Source organism: Gymnodraco acuticeps, unplaced genomic scaffold (genome assembly GCF_902827175.1).
Source record: "Gymnodraco acuticeps unplaced genomic scaffold, fGymAcu1.1, whole genome shotgun sequence".
NCBI lineage: Eukaryota > Metazoa > Chordata > Actinopteri > Perciformes > Bathydraconidae > Gymnodraco > Gymnodraco acuticeps.
In genome coordinates, this window is record NW_022989961.1 from 284,519 (window position 1) to 305,836 (window position 21,318).

Genomic DNA, 21,318 nt, shown 5'->3' on the forward strand with positions numbered 1-21,318 from the left:
GGGAGTATTCAGACTTCCTCGTGACTCTGTTGGTATAGGTCATCCAGTGCTAAAGCACCGCCTCTGGCGGTCAGTAAGGATAAAATAGTATGATAGTTACGTATGTAACTACGGTTCTATGAATACTGGATGACCGCCAGAGTTTCTTGGTCACTCGGAATCTCGTGTTTCCGCGAGAAGATTCCATAGAACTGAACTCGTTGACTACACCGGAACTTATGCTTTCCGGGGTCATACGAGGTCACACGTGACTTTGTTGATATAAATATTCGACCTACGCATGTGCGAGACGGAAGATATCCAGTGCTAAAGCACCGCCTCTGGCGGTCATCCAGTATTCATAGAACCGTAGTTACATACGTAACTATCGCTTTATGTCAGGATGGCCGAGTGGTCTAAGGCGCCAGACTCAAGGTTGACTCCTTCCTGAGTAAAAAGGGACTTCTGGTCTCCACATGGAGGCGTGGGTTCAAATCCCACTTCTGACAGTGATTTTTACCTGCAGGTTACATCTCTGCGTTAAACACTATAGGTACTAATTATTTTGTTTCTTTGTAAAACAAGATATCCTTGAACATGTACTAGTAGCACACAGACTGAACAAAATCATGAGACATTACATTACATTTAGCTGACGCTTTTATCCAAAGCGACTTACAATAAGTACATTCGACCAGGAAGCCACAACCTTGAAGAAAACAGAATCATATAAGTACATCAGGTTTTATAGAGCCAAACATTTCAAGTGCTACTCAACTGGCTATAGATAAGCCAGTCCTTTATTAGTATATAAGTGCTTTGTTAATAGTTCTATCGCTCGAAGTGGAGTCGAAAGAGATGAGTTTTCAGTCTGCCCCGGAAGATGTGCAGGCTTTCTGCTGTCCTGATGTCAATGGGGAGCTCATTCCACCATTTTGGAGCCAGGATAGCAAACCCACGTGTTTTTGCTGATGGGAACTTGGGTCCCCCTCGCAGCGAGTCGTATGGCTGATGCAGAGCATAGTGCACGCGCTGGGGTGTACAGTTTAACCATGTCCTGGATGTAGGAAGGGCCAGATCCATTCACAGCATGGTACGCAAGTACCAGTGTCTTGAAGTGGATTCTAGCAGTTACCGGAAGCCAGTGGAGGGAGCGGAGAAGCGGAGTGGTGTGGGAACATTTTGGAAGGTTGAAGACCAGACGAGCCGCTGCATTCTGGATGAGCTGCAGAGGTCGGATGGCACATGCAGGTAGACCAGCCAGGAGGGAGTTGCAGTAGTCTAGGCGTGAGATGACGAGAGCCTGGACCAGAACCTGCGTTGTTTTCTGGGTCAGCTGGGGACGTATCCTCCTGATGTTGTAAAGCGTGTATCTGCAGCAACGGGTTGTAGCAGCGATGTTTGCAGTGAACGACAGTTTGTTATCTAGGATCACACCCAGATTCCTTGCAGTCTGAGTCGGGGAAACAACAGAGGTGCCGATGTTGATTGTTAGGTCAAGAGTGGGACAATCTTTTCCCGGAAGGAAAAGCAGTTCAGTCTTGTCAAGGTTGAGCTTGAGGTGATGAGCAGACATCCACTGAGAGATGTCAGCTCGACAAGCAGATATGCGTGCGACGACCTGGGTCTCTGAGCGGGGAAAGGACAGAATTAATTGGGTGTCGTCAGCGTAGCAGTGGTATGAAAAACCATGCGGGCTAATGACTGATCCGAGCGAGTTTGTGTACAGGGAGAAGAGGAGGGGACCAAGAACAGAGCCCTGAGAACTTAGGAAACAGAATTGCTGTAAGGTGTGCTATTTGTATTTGGCTGAATAAGCTTCTGTTCTCAACCAACATGTTTTTGTAATAGACCTTGTTCTTGTTTTGGGCAGCATCTTCTTCTCCTGCATTGCCCTAAATGTCTGTTTACAAGTCATTTGTAAAGTTGAGATTGAATAAAGCAGATTTTTGTGTCAGGATGGCCGAGCAGTCTAAGGCACCAGACTCAAGGACTGGCTCCTTCCTGAGCAAAGGGACTTCTGGTCTCCACATGGAGGTGGGTTCAAATCCCACTCCTGACAGTTTTTTACCTGGGCTTTAGCCCGCCGTTGGGCGGTCGCATTTTAGGGTGTATTAATCCTAGATCATTCAGACCAGTCATTACTTTTTTTGCAATCGGCCCTTCTATCTGAAATTCAAAACTTTGGCCTATTTTAGCATTGTTGTTAGCCCGGCTAGCTCAGTCGGTAGAGCATGAGACTCTTAATCTCAGGGTCGTGGGTTCGAGCCCCACGTTGGGCTGTAGTGTTTTAGGGTATCTTAATCCTAGATCATTCAGACCAGCTGTTCTTTTTTTTGCAATCGGCCCTTCCATCTGAAATTCAAAACGTTGGCCTATTTTAGCATTGTTGCTAGTCCGGCTAGCTCAGTCGGTGGCCGTTTCACAATCGCGAGGATTTTGGGTTCCAAGCCAATATTTCAAGGATGCTACGTCATCGAGTGCCGCCGAAGGACTGTTCCAATCTCCAGCATACTTGGAATTCCACAGAGGCCGCGTCCTTGGTTTGGGGGAAATTTCGAGGCTGCACATGGGTAGACTTCGCGTCCTTAAAATCCCCACAAACAATGCTTTGCGCACGGACCAATTTCAAAAACCCTTGCGGAGAATGGCTGAACCGACGCAGCACACATTTAAATGTAAGTATGTAGTGGCGTAGAACATGTGTTGGTAAATATGTTACTTTGTTACATTTGTTTGTTATCACGAAAAATGTGTTCCATGAAAGTAAAGCAAGTTCATAATTAGATAGACATCGTGAGGTATTTATTTTTGGTAGTTTATGTTGAAACCGTTAGAGAGAGTGGCACACTTGTTAGCCTGTTCCATTCTTCGTTTTCCGTAGCCGTGGCTTGGAAGTATACTTGCTTCGTTTCTGAAGGAAGTGACTTGGAACTACGCGACTACCAAGCCAGCATCCTCGCGATTGAGAAACGGCCGGTATTTGGACTTCATTACGTCAGTATGCCCCGGAAGGAAAAAATGGAAAAAGAGAAATCTCCAACGAGGCGTTCTATATCGTATAAGGCTTCGCCCTCTAAGGCTATCGCTATTGGGTTAATCCCACTGCACGTGTGCAGCACTGACAGACTTATTCCACGCCCACCTATGACGTGGGCCCCACCTCCGGGCTCACTTCCGTATAAATAGGAAGTAGGCCCTACAATCCACTCCTAATTTTCTTCAGCACTCCGTTGCAGAAGCATTGACAGGCAAAACAAGTTCTTTTATGAGCTACTTACTAAACATTCCTGGTTCCCCTGGGCCCATCCTCCCTCTCCTCCGGACGGGGGAAACAGGGTGGGGGCCCGGTGTCAACCCGACATATGAGTTACGACCGGAGCTCACGGGGTGAGTTTTGCCGGGGATTAGAGCACGCAAACGCGGCTCTCACTCCCCAGGTGTCGTGCACTCCCCAGGTGTCGTGCACTCATTGTGTCCGTCTCCCTCTGACCCACAGACAGTGGAGAGCGGACGCTCTCGCTGCTGCGGCCGAGGATGATTGGCTAGTCCAGGAGTTTTACTCTGTGGACCAAGCCCTTTATTTATTGGATCCGAGTGGCGGGCAGGCGACTCCTTCCCCTCCAGTCACGGATCACCATGTGGTTCCCCCGCCCTGTCTCCCTCTCCTCCGGCGGGGGAGACGGGGCGGGGGCCCGGGGTCAGCCCGGTGGCCGAGCCTAGGTTCGGCTGCCGGGCTGATGGACGGGTCAACGGGTCCCTTTATCCGCCATCACGGCTCGGCCGTCGATAGGCGGTATTCTCCAGGAACTCCCGGAGATCATCGGAAAGGCAGCCGCCTAATGAGATCTCCCCGTTCCCCCGGGTTCAGGAGAGCTCTCCTCCGGATGACATAAAAAAAAGCTGCATAAGCGGCTGCCTCACAGCCTGTCGGTTGTTAGGCAGCAAAGCTTACGGCTCAAACCAGCTGTCTTTAAAAACTGTCGGTTAATTAGACAGCCCGGGTTTGTTTCCTATGTCACAGATGTGCCTCCTACACACACCTCCACTCATTCCTCAAGCAGGTTTGAGCGTGAACCTCAATGTCCGTTTTACGAGTTTTCTCCTAAACGGCGACATGAGGAGAGCCGCTGTGTAATACAGCGTGTGGAGGTGCATACGCCAGCTGTTTGTTACCTGTACGGTTTGAGCCGGCTGTAACCTGTTGGTTAGCGCGGCAGCGGGGCTCGTGGCACAAGCCAGCTGTAATTAACCAGTAGGTTATTAAACAGCAGGGCTTGACGGTTAAACCTGATGCTCCTAACCTGTCGGTTATAGGCAGCACGGTTTTTCCTCTGTCCCAGATGTGCCTACTACACACGGTCGTAATGAGCCCAGGGCTGTTATTACGCACTGTGTGAATAGCACTGCACACATCTCCGCTCATTCCTCAGCAGGTTTGAGCGTGAACGCGCCTCAATGTCCAGTTTACGAGCCTTCTCCTAAACAGAGACAGGATGAGAGCCGGTGTGAGATGCAGTGTGTGGAGGCCCCCCTCGCAGCCTTTTCGGACCGGGCCCCTCTTGGGTTGCTTCACGGGCAAAGGCGGCGAGGGCTCTGACGTGGCTCGTCACCATGACAACCACAGCACATCCAGAGCAGGTCGCGCGCTCTCAGAGTATTACTCAGAGTGGCGACGCGCTTGTTCGATGGACAGATGGATAATAATAAGCAGCAAGGCTCTCCGGTTAAGCCGGCTGCCCCTGACCTGTCGGTTATAGGCAGCATGGCTCGCTGCATAAACCGGCTGTCTTTAAAAACCTATTGGTTTTTAAGCAGCTCGGACAGCTCTCATCCGGCGCGTCACATCCCGCGGGGCGGTGACGGCCCTCTCCGTGATGCAGCTGTTAAGGATGATATCAGCTGGTCACGTGGTGATCCCCCTGGGTCTCCTTCACAGTGAGGAGACTCCAGAGGTGGTTTATTTGCCTGCGTATCGACCCCGTGCGTCAGAGGAGACGCATGGTGTACATTCCTCCTTCCGTGGGTTTGGATTGAAACCACTGGAAAAATCTCCACGTCAGTGGGGGTGCCCCTGAGCAGAGTGACGTCACACACCACAGTGTTCACAGACGCATCTCTCGCAGGCTGAGGAACGTGCATGTCGCAGGCAGTGGGGGGACAGTGGCCGGGTCACATGTCTCTCCATATAAACGTGCTGGAATTACTATATGGAAAGTAATCCAGCACTTCACCCTGTTGCTGTACAATCAACATGTGTTGATTCAAACAGACAACAAAGCAGCGGCGGCCTACATAAATCGCCAGGGAGGTGTTCGATCAGCGCAGCTGCTGAACACACATCCTACACAGCCAAATGGACAACGTTCCGTTTGGTGTATAGGGAAAATCCTGGACCCCGTTGGGCCCCCTGCCTCGTGCTGTCGTTCCTCCAGCTGTTGCTGGACAGGAATTGGCTTATAGCACGGTAAAAACATATGCTGCTGCCATTTCATCTTGCCACGTAGATTGGTGTCAGCACGGTGTGTAGTCACCCTCTGACAAAACGTTTTCTACGGGGAGCACAGAGACTCAGACCTGTGTCACGCGCTTTGGCGCCTCAATGGGTTCGGCTTTAGTGTTATGCGCACTAAGTAAAGCTCCATTTGAACCTTTAGATCAGGTCCCCCTAAAGTTCTTGTCAGCTAAAGTAGCTCTGCTCTTGGCTCTCGGTGGCTCCGTCATGTCTCCGGATCCAAGGAGATGGCAGCTTAGCTGTTTTGCGCCCTAACCCGGTTTTTATGCCAAAGGTGATCACAAGCTTGTTTTAAATCGAGAGTGATAACTTTGGATGGCTTCTTTCCTCCTCCTCACCTCCTTTACGGCGTTGCACGGAGGAATGACAGTGAAAGACATTTGCACTGCTGCATCCCCTGTTCTTTTATTTGTTTGTATTTGAGGGATTTCTCCCATTCCTCTCTGACACATTCAGTACTGAATAGCCTGCCAGAATGAGTAATGTCGGGTTTTTTCAATTGCATGCCCTCTCTCCTGCCTGTCGGCACTAATGGCACGTTTCCACTGCAGGCATCGCTCGGCCTCACTCGGCCTCGCTCGGTTTGGTTAGGCCTTATTAGGCCCGGCTCACTTTAATGCTGCGCTTCCAGTACAGTTTAGGAACTGGGGCAGTTACTATAGTAACGCAGTGTAGGCGGAGCCGTGACGTCATCTTCAATGAGAGCCCAAGAAAAACAACACAGCTGTTAGCTGTTAGCACTCAGAGCTCACAGCTCCTCATATCTGTTCAGAAACTAGACAAAAGTTAAACAAGTACAAACCACAGACTGCCTGTGTCATGGCGAATACAGTCGCTGGTTTATTTATGTCTGTATAGGCCGTTGTTGTGAGTGTGGACGGTCGGAGCATATAACGTTAGCTTAGCCAAGCTACATTTAGAAAACACGCATTTTAAAAGGGTTTTTCGCCTGCCGTCTGTCTGCAGACTTGTCAAAGCATTAATTCATGGTTTTTACTAACCGGTATCAGTATGTTGTTACTTCGGCATCATTTTGAAACGTGTATTACAATTAAATCACGTTCAAATATGTTCATCTTGTTGTAGTTGTAGCCCCCTTGCCAGCGATTCTCTCTCTAGTTTAGCATACTCAGCCCGACTCAGCCTGGTTGTTCCTGGCCCTAGAACCACGATTTAGTCGGGCCAGGAAAAAGTAGCCTCGGGCCAAAACTAGGCCAAGTGGAAACGCAACCAAAAATGGGCCCCGCACGGCACGCTTAAAGCGAGCTACCCGCTGCAGTGGAAACGCGCCATTAGAGCTGCTGTTTTTCCCCTCTCTTGATCGTTTTTAACAAGTGAGACTCGATCTCTACTTTTTATAAACGACAGGTAGGCCGAGTAAGCCTACCTTCGTTCCCTGATGGAGAATATTCATTTTGTAATGCTATATTCCCTGGGAATGTGATGCTCCATTTCAGGCGCGCCGGATTCATTTTAGAAGTGGGGGGGCCAAAAAAAGTGTGTGTGTATGGCCCAATCCCAAACCACGCCCTACACCTACACACACACCCTCCGTGACGGAGTGAACTCCGTGGAGTGACACATGAGGCTCCCTCCTGTCTGTCAGATGGAGGGAGTAAATACAGCAGCAAGCTTTGGGACAAACTCCCCTCTCTCTGGCAGAAACAGGAAATGCGTAACTGTATGTAGGCCTAACAACGGTTTCAAATCAGCATCTCTTAGACAAAACATTTAAATGAATAACTCAAATAAAACTCCAAACATCTTTGGTTACTTTTTTGTAAAGCTCTTTTAGTTTTAAACCTGATGTTTATAAGCTTCTTAGTTTTTGCAATAGTCTGTAAATATACACAACTTTATAATAAAATGCACACATTTACCTTTTTCTAGACTAAACACAGGTATGATCCTAAGTTAAAAAAAATATGAGGTTATCATGAGGTTGTTAACATCGCAATTTATCACTATCGTTTAGTGGTTTTGCAAAGAATAAACCATTCTCTGTTTTTGTACCATTCTGCGTGGAAGTACCTTCTCTTTGCTCAAATAATCTACTAGCGGTCTCCTTTTTTCCGATAGTTAGCTGTACGCTTTACCCGCCTCAATGTCCCAACCAGGGCCGGCCCTGACCAATTTGCCGCCCTAGGCGAGATTTTAGATGGTATCCCCCCCCCCCCCCCCCCCCAAAAATAAAATAAATAATAAATCACACAGAAGCTGTGTTTTTTATTTTAACACAAATACAACATTAAAACCTATAATTGCAGTCAGCAGCCTCGCCAACACACCAGTGCTTTCTAAAGGCCTATTCACACATGGCCCCTCCACTTGCTCCCTGCTGAGGTCAGACAGGGCAACAAGTTGCTCCTCTGCTGACAGGCACACAATCCACCTGTACTGATATACAGTCCGTGAGAGACTAATTGCCTCACCTTAAGAGCTGGATGTGTAAGAAGTACAACCCAGAAACATTTACTAATTTAAAACAAAAGCTGCTTTGCTGAACACTTAAACATACTACTTCTGGGTACCGAAATATTTGCTATCAATCACTTCAGTCTTGGTTAAAAGCAAGATTTAGCTAAAATCCAACCATTAAAATACTACAGGCCTCAATCTCACACCTCAACACCTTACCTTACCTGACTCTCCTTGCCTTTCTTGAAGCAAAATGATCTATGACATCATCATAAGACAGCTGTTTTGAGACCACATGGTTGATGCTTATGATGGATAGTCCACTGAGACGTTCTTGTCCCATAGAAGCTCTCAGGTAAGTTTTGACCAGTTTGAGCTTTGAGAAGCTTCTTTCAGCAGCAGCCACTGTAACAGGAAGAGTGGCAGAGATTCTCAGAGCAACCCACAAATTGGGGTACATTTCTGTCAGCTTCTTCTCATGAAGGAAGGTCAATAGTTCCATGTTTGTCATCTTCTTTGATGGCAAATGTGGAACATTTTGCATTTCTGCAGCAAGTTCCCTGCCATCAATGTCTGGTTGTCCATCATGGGTCAGAGCAGAGCTCAGGGTTTGACAGTGCTTTGGCAGTTCTTCGTTTGATGTGGTGGGAAAGTTGATGAGCACTCCAAACTTGTCATTTACCTCTTCAAGGTGCTGAAATCTCTCATCAAGTGAAGAGAGGGCTGTATCCACAACCACATTAAAAAATGTGATTTCCATTTTTTTAAGTGCATCATCAATAGGCTCATCTGGAGACTCATAACCAAACTGCCGTTTTGTGGATCTCAACCGCTTTTGCTTGAGAACAGACTCCACGTTCATCTCCTCACACATCTCCTTTGCAGTTGTCTGTGCATCAGAAAATCCAGTCCTTCTGTAGCAGGTGAGGGAATCTCCTGTTTTCTTCAGCAGGTCGACAGCCACATCTAACTGCATGGAGGGTGACTGCATCAGTTTGCTCACATGCTGGATCTTGTAGAGGATGTCATACCATATGGTTGTGCAAATGATAAAACGGTAAGATCCAATCTCCTCAGCCAAAGACTGGGCTTCAACTCTCACCACAGGGTCTGCAGTTGTTTCCCTCATCTCCAGAAGAGCCTCTCTGATTTGCCCAGCCTGGTACATTACTGCCTCAACGCTTTTTATCCTGCTTTCCCATCTGGTCTCTGACCACGATTTCAGGGTTGTTTTGACATGTTTCAGCAGGATGTCCCATCTATGCGTGGAGGCAGAGAAGAGTTTGTACAACTTTGTTAAATAGCCAAAGTAGCCTATAGCATCTGGTGAGCTCTTTGCAGCATCAGCTACCACCAGATTTAAGGTGTGAGCACCACAAGGGACAAAAAAAGCTCTTGGGTTCTGCTGAAGCAACCTAGCCTGAACACCTTTATTCTTACCCTTCATGTTGGCACCGTTGTCATACGACTGTCCTCTGCAGTCCTCAAAGGGGATGTTAAGTTCCTCCAGCCTTTTGAGAATGAGCAATGTCAAACTTTCCCCTGTTGACTGCTCTGCCACAAGAAAGCCCAGGAAATGTTCTTTAACCTGTGGTTTGTCTACTAGTGATACTATCCTGACAATAACAGAGAGTTGTTCTTTATGACTCAGATCAGGAGTGCAATCCAAAATGATGGAGAAATACTTACACGTTTTTATCTCTTCCACAATTGTGTCCAGTATTTTAGAGCTGATTGAGTCAATCAGTTCATTTTGAATTATTTTGCCCATATAATGTGTGTGACTGCCAGCTCCACTTGCCACCCTACCAACATGCTGCTTTATGACTGGATCGAATTTGGCCATAAGCTCCACTTCTTTTAAAAAGTTACCATTGTCTGGTTGGTTTAAAGGGGACCTATCATGCAAAATGCACCTTTGGACGTCTTTTATACATGAATATATGTCCCCGGTGTTCCAGGGAACTCACCAAGTGTCAGAAAACACAACCCTCTCTATTTTCCTCCTTCGGCAAATCTCTAAAAAAGGGGCTGAAACGGATCTGAAAAAAACGGATCCAGATTTCAACACTTTCCTACGTCACAAAGAGACGTGCTCCGCTTATTGGTCAACTCTCCACCTATCAGGGGAATGAGCCACGGCCACGTGCATTGCCAAACCTCTCATTCGCATATGCAGTGCTTCTCCAAGTGTGGTCCGCGGACCACTGGTGGTCCGTGAGCGCCCCCTAGTGGTCCGTGAGTATATTGGTAAAATTTCACATTTGAAATAAATAAATAAATTAAAGTTTTCCGCACTCTCGCGGGAATATCTCCGCAATGGAGCGAGCTTAAGTTTCACTTTCGATTGCATGATATAGCCCAGCGCAACACCTTCATCACACATGTGGCCACTTGTTTGTACCATTTTCAGGCGATTTGTAAAAAACAATGTGTTTTTGGATATTTGTGGAGTTAGGTGGTCCGCGAGTATTTTTTTATTGGTTAAGTGGTCCTTGGTATGAAAAAGTTTGAGACACACTGGCATATAGGCTATCGGCAGGCTAAATCAACTCCAGTCACATCTGTGTTTTTGTCTGCTCTTGCTAGGATGTCTAAGCGAGTTAAACTTTGTGCTGTTGTTGGCTGCAAGACTCGAGAAGGGGGACTGCATGCAATGCCATAAGTGGAAAAAGAAAATAATCTGTGGCTAGACTTCATTTTCAAGGGACATGTGCCAGAAGACCACGGCAGATTTCTGTTTGTGTGTTCCAAACATTTTACCACGGACATGTTTATGAACTTCTCTCAAGTCCAACACGGATATACCTCCAAGCTAATGCTAAACCCGGGATCAATACCAACCATCCGGGAGCAGGCCAGTGAGGACACATCCAATTTTGAAGCTGTAAGTTTTTATTTAGCGGTGTTTTTCCTGATAAAGCTATCTCTAGCTTGTAGTATGTAGCATGTAGCATGTAGCTTCGCCGTATCAATGTCGCCTCAAACCCAAATAGTAATCGGTTAGGTGTTTATATGTTTTTATAATATTTTATATTGTACGCTCCGCAGTCTTTGCTTTGTCTTTTATTTTAATTATCAGGCATTTGCTAACATGTTCAGACATACTGCCGTAATGGCGATCTGTGTGAAGGCTGTAAAGCCACGCCCTAGCCGATAACACAAGTATTTATTCTCCTATTTATTAGTATTTTGTATCCTCTAAAATTATATTGAGTAAGTTATAATAACAAACGTAATCTTCTGTAGGTAAGTGCCGTTTTTTCCAGCGTTATATCTAAAAGCTTTTGTGATTGTAGTCTGTAAGAACGATCAGATCTGTAAGCTACGCTACGCTACGCTACGCTAAGCTAATGAGACATGCCGTTTTTTCCAGCGTTATATGTAAAAGCTTTTGTATGTTTACTTGTTTACGCACATGAATATAAATGGGGATGTGTTAGGATACAACACTGTGTGTATGTATGTGAGGGGGGACACACACCATGAGTAAAACAGAACTAAAGCCCCGTTGGTCTGTTGTTGTTGACAGGCCTTACCTAGCAACAGGCTAATTAGTGGCTAGCACTCATTACAGTCAGTCTACTGAGCTCAGCCCCTCTCCAACACATCATCTGTATTGAGTCAGAAACACAGCATGCACGTTACGGTTCAAAACTAACTCAGATTGGAAAAGGCTAAGCAAAGAGCTTTGCTAAATAGAGAGTTTTAGCCCCCATCTTTTGGGATTTCAGACGATATTTATCCAAATAGTATTTTCTCATCCTGAATACTAAATTGAGATGATTTTGTTTTCTTCTCTACAGGCCAGCACCTCACATGCTACCAGCAGATTACCTGTGATGACAGATTCTGCATGTCAGACTGACCCACCCAAGTACCGTACTGTTCGTACACAGCTATCCTCGAGGACTCTTGGTTCACATCGAAGTACAGGTTAGAAGCACGTTTTTCAAATGTTCTTTGGATACATCTTGACATTCTGATGTTGTAGCCTTTAATTTGTATGCTTCTAATTGTTGTAAAATATTTTTGTTTTATCTTTTGTTTTGTTTTTAATGTCAAATACAATTATGTTACAGCTGTCCAGGCTAAAATTCCCTGCAGAAGCGTTGGTGTCGAAACACTTCCGTTGGAAGTGCCCTTTTTAACATCCACCCCCTTAAAGAGACCACCAAAGAGGCCCCGTGTGGATCTTGAAGAGGAATATGAAGATCCATTTGAGGGAAGCTCTTCTTTGGTGTTTTCCGAAGGCCAGGATGCAACTTATGATCCAGCAGAATCCATAACAAATGCTACAGAAACAACAGCCATGTCGTAAGTTACTGAAATATCACTATGTGTGAGTTTGTCTATGTATTGTATTTTCTGCTGTATATAATTCAAACATTGATAATAGGGAAACACCAAAGATCTCTAAAGCAACAATCTGTGTGATGGATCTTAACTTCTATTTTTTTGTTTTAGTGGTCAAGAACAAAACCCCCCCCAGACGATCAACACATTCATCGTGTATGAGACCTGCCTCATGGAGCTTTTTGAATCATGTCCTGTGTGCAAGCGTGTGTGTGATGTACAAACCAGAAGGATCGGTACATTCATATCAGTGCAGCAGCTGTGCCCCCATTGTCAGTTTACAAGAAACTGGAATAGCCAGCCTGTTCTTGGGAGTACTCCAGTTGGAAACCTGCAGCTATCAGTTGCAACATATGTCAACGGAGCATCTTTCTACAAACTTTCAAAGGTAAATTAACTGCAGAAGATTGTTTTGCCAATGTTTGAAAATGCAAATGTTGTTGTTGAATAAGATAGGACAAGGTAACAATAACAAGAGTGAGAAAAGGTGGGAATAGGGCACTGTTAGGTAACGACCCATGCTAATATGTAAAGATCTTTTGGGAGGGTGGTGTGGAGAAAGAGATGTGAAAGGGGCACTGTAGAGTAAGCACCCCTAATGACATGTTCAGCTCTTTCCCTGTTTAAAAAAAGGGCAGCTCATTTGCACTTTCCAGGTTCTCCTCATTGACACATCTACAGGTGATCTTTGAGATTAAAATGTATTCTTGCGGTTTTCTTTCAACCATTAAGTCTTCAAAGCAATGAATATGCAGCTATGCAAATACAACACCTTCCGAAGGCATGCCAGGATGTTCATTGAGCCAGCGATTGTTTCTTACTGGCAAAAATCACAGGAAGGCATGCTACAGAAGCTCCATGCAGAGGAGAAAGTGATAGTTGGTGGTGATATGAGGGCTGACTCCCCAGGTATGTATTTTTTATATAATTCACATTTTACATTTCAGAAAGGGGTTTCACTATGTGTGATTTATTCAATTAATGGTTCCTGAAAAACTTATGCTAAACACTACAAGCAAAAATACAAATTCACCATCCGCAGAGAAAAGTAATTACTGTAAAACATATTTTCACAGGCCACTCTGCAAAGTTCGGAAGCTACACTATGATGGACCTGAAGAACAACAAAGTCGTTGACCTCCAGTTGGTTCAGGTAAGTGGGGTGAAATGAAATATCAATGTTTTTTTCTTTAACACTGTTTGCACGTTATATTTAAAATGTGTGTATCAATGGTTATTTGTATGTGTCATAACAGAGCAATGAGGTTGGTGGAAGCTACCACATGGAGTTAGAGGGCCTGAAAAGGAGTCTGGAGTTGTTAAAGGAACGTGGTGTGACTCTGGACTGTATTGTCACGGACAGACATCTGCAAATTCAGAAATTCCTAAGGGAAAGCAGCATCACCCAATTCTTTGATGTGTGGCACATAGAAAAAGGTATTTTTCTTTATATTAATTTCCATGTAAATAAATCGATTGTAAATACAATCATTATTTTATTTAGACACAAACCCGGCTTCCTACAATCACATTAGTATAATAATATTTTGAGTAAACTTGTATGTATATTAAATACATGTTAAATGTATTTATTAGGGATTTCTAAGCAACTGGAGAAGGCTGCAAAAAAGAAGGACTGCGGAAAACTTCGAGGGTGGGTGAAGAGTATAAGAAACCACATATACTGGACTGCAGCAACCTCCACCACCGGGCCTGAGAGTGGCCAAATGGACTTCCATCCTGAACCACGTGCAGGATATCCACTCTCATGATGACCCCCTGTTCCCCAAGTGCCTTCATCCACTGCGCATTGCGCAATACCAATGGATGGCTGCAGGTATGTTGTTCATAAACCATATTACATTACTCCTCTATAAATATTTGTAAGGGACAACTATTGAATACAGGATGTTGTCAGACACAATCTACTGTATAAAGCATGACAATTCAAATATGACTTTGATTTTCAAATTCTTAGGAACGCCGGCCTTTCACAAGCTGGAGACAATTCTCTCAAACAAGAGGATTTTGAAAGCTGTGGCCAAACTCAGCCCACACCACCAGACTTCATCTTTGGAGTCATTCCATGCCGTCATCCTGCGCTTTGCTCCAAAGAATGTTGTGTTTCCATTTCTTGGAATGTTGTGCAGGTAAAATAAACCATAGTTACTTACTAATTAGTGACAATTTGTACATCCTTTGCTATTATTTACATTTTTTTTTTACTCATGGCGGAAATGAAAGACTGTACCTGGCAGCCCTGCACTACAATGAAAACGCTGAGCGTGCACAAGCCACTACATCCACTGGAAAGCCTCTGTATAAACTGCAGTTCCCAAAGGCCAGGAAGGGAGAATGCAGAGCAAAACCAGTAAAGACTGACCCCACATTCTGTAAGTGTGTAACTATTTACAAATATAAAATAAATAAATTAAAAAGAACTTTCAGTTTTGTACATGCATATACTAATGTAAACCACATTTTTTGTTGTGCTTTTTTTAACATTGCACAGGCTACGTGGCCAACTTGATGGACCTCATCTTCGACCAAGTCTTTGTGGACCCTGCACCATTCACACAGGAGCTTCTGAAGATACCCATCCCAGAGGACCTGTGTTCCCAATATGAGCGACCTGACAGGGAGGAGGTCATCTCCGGGTATGCTACTCGGTTCAATTTGGCTGCTGTCTGAACCCAACATAGATATTTCGCGGATCAGGAAACTCTCTGCGAATCCTGAGGATAACGCAGGCCGGAATCACCACTCTGATCCTGCGTCCAAGGAAGCCCCAGCACCAGCTCACAAAGCTTCTGTAGGCTAGATACCTGTGACGCCTGAAATCATTAAAAAATATATTTAGTGTCATTTATATATAATACAAGTACATTTAGTTTTTTTTTATGGGTTCAAAGAACCGTTCATTTTGACAATAAAGTTCAGAGTTGATATCAAATGTGTCGTGATTATTTATGTTTGGATGGGTAAAGAATATTCTGATTTCAAAAGCATAAGGTTGTGTGTGGACTTTTTTTGTCGTACACTTGGGTGTGTTATGCCATTGCTGTGTAATAATATATATATATATATATATAATAGTACATGTACAATGAAAGATTGCATAAAGCCATATACACCAGTATTTATTTCCATGAACAATATTAGCATTCGTTTTACAATTTCAGTCAAAACAAACAAACCACTCACTGCTCTATTTGCCTCAACTGTAGTCCACCATGTTCAGCTCTGTAAATATTCAATGCATTCTGCAGGGAAAACACATTCAGGCACACAGGCTCCAATCCAGGATGGTCCACCATACAGTTAACAGAGTCTTCAAGTTCCTGCATCCATCTTGACACCTAGTGTGATAAAGATATATTGAATGACATGTTAAAAATGTATTCTCTAAACAGACAACTTAGTGAAGCTATCAAAAATGTTACCTGTGGTATCGCCATGCAGCACACATTCTCCGGTTCAGAAGGCATCGTGGTGCAATTTGCACATGTACACCTGTAGAAAGAAGTCAATAACTGAGCTTTTAAAAACACATGAAACTACACACATTGCTGACAACTGAGGTGTTGTTGGAGTTATACTTTTTATCACCCTAAGTTATTGAACTTTCCAACGGTTGTTGCACGATGTTGGAAGAAAATGACTGTAAACTATTAATAAACGCAATGAGGCCATTGTATATATGCTGAAAATATGAATGTCTCCCTTTATAAATATGTATTGCTGTTTTTGCGTTACAAACTCTAAGTTACAAACTGTACACATTGCATTCTTGCTAATTAGCCAACATATGAACGGAATAAGTAGCAAGCATCGTAACAGAGTAAAATAAATAGGGACAACAGCTTGTCAACTAACCATTCAGAAACGTCCTGCTGCAACCGAGATGTTTCCACCTCCACCAAAACTCCACACGTAATCACAGCAAGCATGGTAACGTGACTCTCGCCGGCGCATGCCCCGCTCTTCTGCAGGGGGGCGTGGTCAGCTGCTGCTCAGAATTTTCAAAGACAGGCTTGGAATAGAGCGAAAATGAGCGAAACGAGGCATGGCTAAAAAATGATCCGTTTGGTATTTTGAAAAATAAAATGTATAAATATACCTTATATAGGTATGGTCATACACTATATCATTTAAATATAGCATGATATGTCTCCTTTAATGTGTCTGTGGACCCCCTCAGAGCCAGGTTTCTCTCTGCTAAGGACTGAATTATTGCCACGAATCGGGTGAGAACGTCGCGCCACCTATTTCTCTCAGCCTGAGCAAGGGCCATCTCTTGCATATCTATTGTAAGCCCCCTGGCAAGACGGACGTCTAACTCCTTCCATGTTGCCATGTTTGTGTTGTGCTCCTTGCTTTCTTCATGTACCTTGAGCAAGTGACTTGCATTTTTCCAGTCCTTTAGTCCTTCCCTATTGAGTATGTAATTTCTCTGTGAAAACATTTTGCAGCAGAAGCAGTGCAAGCTATCATTATTTTTTGAATACATCAACCAGCTTCTTTTGATTTTTTCTCCGTTGATTAAGACTCTGTTAAAATAGTCTTGCTGACACCTTCTCCCGTCTTTTTGTTTGGGAAAGATAAAACTAGGTTTCATTTGATATGGTCCACTCTGAACAAACTCTGTCCTGTCATTATCAGTAAGAACAGATGGCCAGTCGGCAGGGTCTATTGGTGAAGCCTTTATCCCTGATGCTGTATAACTTGGCTCTGCTGAGGTGGAGGGGACAGGAGCGCTTGATGCTGTATCACTGGGCTCTGCTGAGGTGGAGGAGACAGGAGCGCTTGATGCTGTATCACTGGGCTCTGCTGAGGTGAAGGGGACAGGAGCGCTTGATGCTGTATCACTGGGCTCTGCTGAGGTGGAGGGGACAGGAGCGCTTGATGCTGTATCACTGGGCTCTGCTGAGGTGGAGGGGACAGGAGCGCTTGATGCTGTATCACTGGGCTCTGCTGAGGTGGAGGGGACAGGAGCGCTTGATGCTGTATCACTGGGCTCTGCTGAGGTGGAAGGGACAGGAGCGCTTGATGCTGTATCACTGGGCTCTGCTGAGGTGGAGGGGACAGGAGCGCTTGATGCTGCAGGGCTGGGCTCTGCTGAGGTGGTATGAGGCCCAAAACATTTCAATAGTGCATCTGGAGAGAGAAGAGAAGTATATGTGACCATCAAGAGATGTATTATATTTGCTAGACCAAATTATATTATAGAAATCAGAAAACAGGAGCAGCTCACAAAATAATTACAATATCATGGAATATATTGCCTCCATGTAGAATTGATGCATTTATCTCTGCAAAAGGAGCCCCGACCAAGTACTGAGTACATATTTGAATAAACTTTTCAGAAGATTGAAATATCTGTATTATAAATCCTTATCTAATATTATACTAGATACAGGATTATTGATTTTCATGATCTGTAAACTATAATAATCACAATTAAAACAAAAAAGGTTTGAAATATTTCACTTCATGCATAATGAATCTAGAATATATGATTAATTTGTTTTATTAAATTAAAGAAAAACAGTTCTATGATATAGTTATTCTTTTAGATGCACCTGCATATTCTGCGACTTACCAGATGGCAAAGAAGCAGCTACATACATTGTAATATAGCATATTAAAGATAAAGGCTAAGGTATGCAGTATTTACAGTAGTGACAAGCATTTTAACACTGATGTAAACGTTACACTATTGATTATTGAACATACTTTAGACAGCATAAACTGTAAGGCAATACAATTAAAGGCCTACAACTATAAATTATTGAGGGGATGTAAAAGGAATAGCATTTTTAATGACTATCATTATTAGCCTATTACTACAAGCAGGGCAAACATTGGCTCACCTCAACAGATATAGTAGATTATATATAGCAGGTGATGTAACTCTTTCCAAATGTCCCTGAATTTAAGGTGGGAGTAACGGTAATAATTGACGTTAACTCTAAATGTAACTATTGACTAGCAAACAAACGACCTTGCTATCGTCTAAAAGTAAGCTAGCAAGTTTAAACTGTTCCATCAACGGTAACTACAATCAATGTTTTGACTTTGTTTAATCATCATCACATTAACGTTACTGTACCTTTGTCTTTCTCCCGTTTGTCCTCCTATTCTTTTCTTTTCTTTCTTCCCTGGGCACCAGATAACTTTGTTCTTTTCGACATGCTAATTACCGTCTTTGTTTTCTTCTCCCGAGTCAAAGCAGGTCAAAGGCGGCGGGTCAAGTGTCAGTCAGTGACACTTGACCCGCCCCCCTCGCTCCTTGAGGACATAAACAGCCTGCGGGGCTGGGGCAGTACAATTTACCTGAATTAGGGGGGGGGGGGGGGGGGCGCCATAGTGTATGGGCTCTGTACGCAATATAGACGTAGTTCTGTTAAGATAAGATAATAAGATGTACTTTGTTGATCCAAAATCGGGAAATTGTTTTATTTAAAAAAAAAAAAAATCACAATTACATTTTTTTTCTTTTAATAAAATATATATTTCCCCCAATTTTCGGCGCCCCCCTGGCTTGATGCGCCCTTAGCATTCGCCTATACTGCCTATGCCAAGGGCCGGCCCTGGTCCCAACAACAAACCTCCATGCAGTCGGAACCAGCCTGTTTCAGTTCAACGACGGCGGCGGTGGTTTTGACAGTTTCTGCGGCCGCAGAGGTGCTGCTTTTGGGTTCATCTGGCTTCGCTGTTTCTATGATTGATGAAGGTCCAGGCTCCGGAGATGTGGATGTCAGGGATGTGACCTTCCAGTTGTTACATTTAAGTTTAGATTGACTGTATTTGTGACCTGCTCCATCGAAATCAGTCGCATTGACCCGAAGACACATTTTGAGTTGTATACACGGTTGGAAAGAGGATATTCCTAGCTTTCTAATGATATCAGGATTGTTTTTGTACTCCAAATATTAAGCGAAATATGTCACATTATATAATGACTGTCACCGAGTCCTCATTTTGAGAAAAAGGCCTTAAAAGTTTTCTCTTCTCTGGAATCCATCGATCTGATTGATTATTAGTGGAGCAAATGATCAAATACTACGGAGGGAAGATATTTTCGTTTGGAGGGGAAGCTCGCGAGTGTGTGTGTATACGTGTGTGTGTGTTTGTGTAATTTTGCGTTTGTGTGTATTGTGTTTGTTTCCCGGGGAAAACACTCACAAGAAACACCGGCTGTTGTTATGCCTGCTATGACGTTAAATTACTCCGTTCTCCGCTTGTAATTATGCCGTTACAAGCTTTAAAGTTGTATTTATCATCTGAATTTGCCGAAACAAGTTTAATATTCTGAAAGCCAAGACTTTGTTTAATTAAAATCAGATGAAAACAAACTGTAACGGACCCTGCCGTGTTATCTATGATTACTATACTCTTACATTCATAATTTCAGCGGAGGGAGGGGGGGCGGCGCTGCTGGAAGAGCAGATTGCGAGTGAGAGGTGCCTGTCTTCATCCCTTTACAAGCTTCAAAAAAATGTATTTATCGTGTGATTTTGGAAATAAAAGTTTCATATTCTGAAAGCCAAGACTTTGTTTGTTTAAAATCAAACAAAACACCCGAACCCTGAAAAAATAGTTTTTTACGTAAATCCACGTTTATTCTGAAATGAGCCGTTGCGACTTCCGACTGATTTCGATAGAGCGGGTCACATTTAGTTTTCTTCTGCGCTGGTTCTTCAGACATGTTTGCAAGTGTATATATCATTTCTAGGTTAACGGCTGACACACACAGAACAACGTAACAAATAAAGTAAACAACGTAACAAATAAACAAATCTAAGCTTTTTTATTGGTTGTAATTTACATGGATACATTTGAATGGTGTGACAATGTCCTATTTGATTGGGTTAAAATGTACATATTCTTCCTGTTATGTCTGCCTGCTTTATTTTACCTAATGCAAAGTGACCTGCTCCATCGAAATCAGTCGCATTGACCCGAAGACATATTTTGATTCCTAGCTTTCTAATGATATCAGGATTGTTTTTGTACTCCAAATATTAAGCAAAATATGTCACATTATATAATGACTGTTACATAGTCATCATTTTGAGAAAAAGGCCTTTAAAGTTTTCTCTTCTCTGGAATCCATCATTTCTCATCATCAATCATCATGATTGATTATTAGCGGAGCAAATGATCAAAATACTACGGAGGGAAGATATTTTCGTTTGGATTATGCACTCACGAGAAACACCGGCTGTTGTTATGGCTGCTGTGACGTTAAGCTACTCCGTTCTCCGCTTGTAATTATGCCGTCACAAGCTTCAAAGTTGTAGGCCTATTTATCATCTGAATTTGCCGAAACAAGTTTAATATTCTGAAACGCTTATTTGAAATCAGATAAAAACAAACTGTAACGGACCCTGTCGTGTTATCTATGATTACTATACACCTTACATTCATAATTTCATCGGGAGGGAGGGGGGCGGCGCTGAGGAACAGCAGAGTGGCGAGAGCTGTCATCTTCCCTTTACAAGCTTCAAACATGCCTGTAGCTAGTGAGATTGAATATAACAATCACAAATAACAAAATATACACAGCTAGATCAGATCACGTTTTAGATGCGACTTTACAGTAGAGGGGAATTATTGAAACGGGATTTGTACAGTTTTCCACGGCACAGTTTCATGGAAACACATCAGCTTTTGGACGACAGTCAATATGGATTCAGGAAAGATAGATCAACATCTATGGCACTAATGGAATTAAGTGAGGAAATAGCTAACTGCATGGACAATAAAAAACAAGCAGTGGGAATATTTATAGACTTACAAAAAGCATTTGACACCATAGATCACAATATTTTACTGATAAAACTGGAACGGTATGGCATCAGAGGGGTGGGATTAAACTGGGTGAGAGATTATTTAAGCAACAGACAACAATTTGTTGAATTTGTTGAAAACATAAAACAAATCCACAGATACAATTAATACTAGATAACATACACATAGAAAGAGTATATGAAATTAAGTTCCTTGGTGTGGTTTTAGACCACAAAATCAGCTGGAAACCTCAT

The 21,318-nt window shown here is 43.6% G+C and overlaps 2 protein-coding genes, 1 long non-coding RNA gene and 2 other non-coding genes across 7 annotated transcripts; 4 read left to right on the plus strand and 1 right to left on the minus strand.

Annotated features, from left to right (window-relative positions):
• Window positions 1–376: 376 nt before the first annotated feature.
• Window positions 377–488, plus strand: trnal-caa. Its single transcript has 2 exons — window positions 377–414; window positions 443–488. It is a non-coding gene; the product is annotated as a tRNA-Leu (tRNA).
• A 1,700-nt stretch (window positions 489–2,188) lies between these two features.
• trnak-cuu lies at window positions 2,189–2,261 on the plus strand. Its single transcript has one exon. It is a non-coding gene; the product is annotated as a tRNA-Lys (tRNA).
• Window positions 2,262–8,132: 5,871 nt separating this feature from the next.
• Window positions 8,133–9,041, minus strand: LOC117542860. Its single transcript, XM_034210738.1, has one exon. The coding sequence runs from the start codon at window positions 9,039–9,041 to the stop codon at window positions 8,133–8,135; it is 909 nt and encodes a 302-aa protein (XP_034066629.1).
• A 1,460-nt stretch (window positions 9,042–10,501) lies between these two features.
• Window positions 10,502–12,125, plus strand: LOC117542855. The gene is made up of 3 exons (XR_004568495.1): window positions 10,502–10,799; window positions 11,719–11,848; window positions 11,995–12,125. It is a non-coding gene; the product is annotated as an uncharacterized LOC117542855 (long non-coding RNA).
• A 300-nt stretch (window positions 12,126–12,425) lies between these two features.
• LOC117542868 lies at window positions 12,426–15,009 on the plus strand. Of its 3 annotated transcripts, XM_034210753.1 has the most exons (7): window positions 13,006–13,177; window positions 13,345–13,421; window positions 13,525–13,705; window positions 13,865–14,105; window positions 14,247–14,418; window positions 14,513–14,661; window positions 14,781–15,009. In XM_034210753.1, exons 4-7 carry the CDS (start codon window positions 14,096–14,098, stop codon window positions 14,957–14,959), a joined length of 510 nt encoding a protein of 169 aa, XP_034066644.1. In that variant the 5' UTR covers window positions 13,006–13,177; window positions 13,345–13,421; window positions 13,525–13,705; window positions 13,865–14,095; the 3' UTR covers window positions 14,960–15,009. The 3 variants fall into 3 exon arrangements, 1 of the variants encoding a protein (XP_034066644.1); XR_004568498.1 differs by lacking the exons at window positions 14,247–14,418; window positions 14,513–14,661 and adding an exon at window positions 12,426–12,656 and having other exon boundaries at window positions 13,000–13,177; window positions 14,781–14,961; XR_004568499.1 differs by lacking the exons at window positions 14,513–14,661; window positions 14,781–15,009 and adding an exon at window positions 12,426–12,656 and having other exon boundaries at window positions 13,000–13,177; window positions 14,247–14,307.
• Window positions 15,010–21,318: the final 6,309 nt, after the last annotated feature.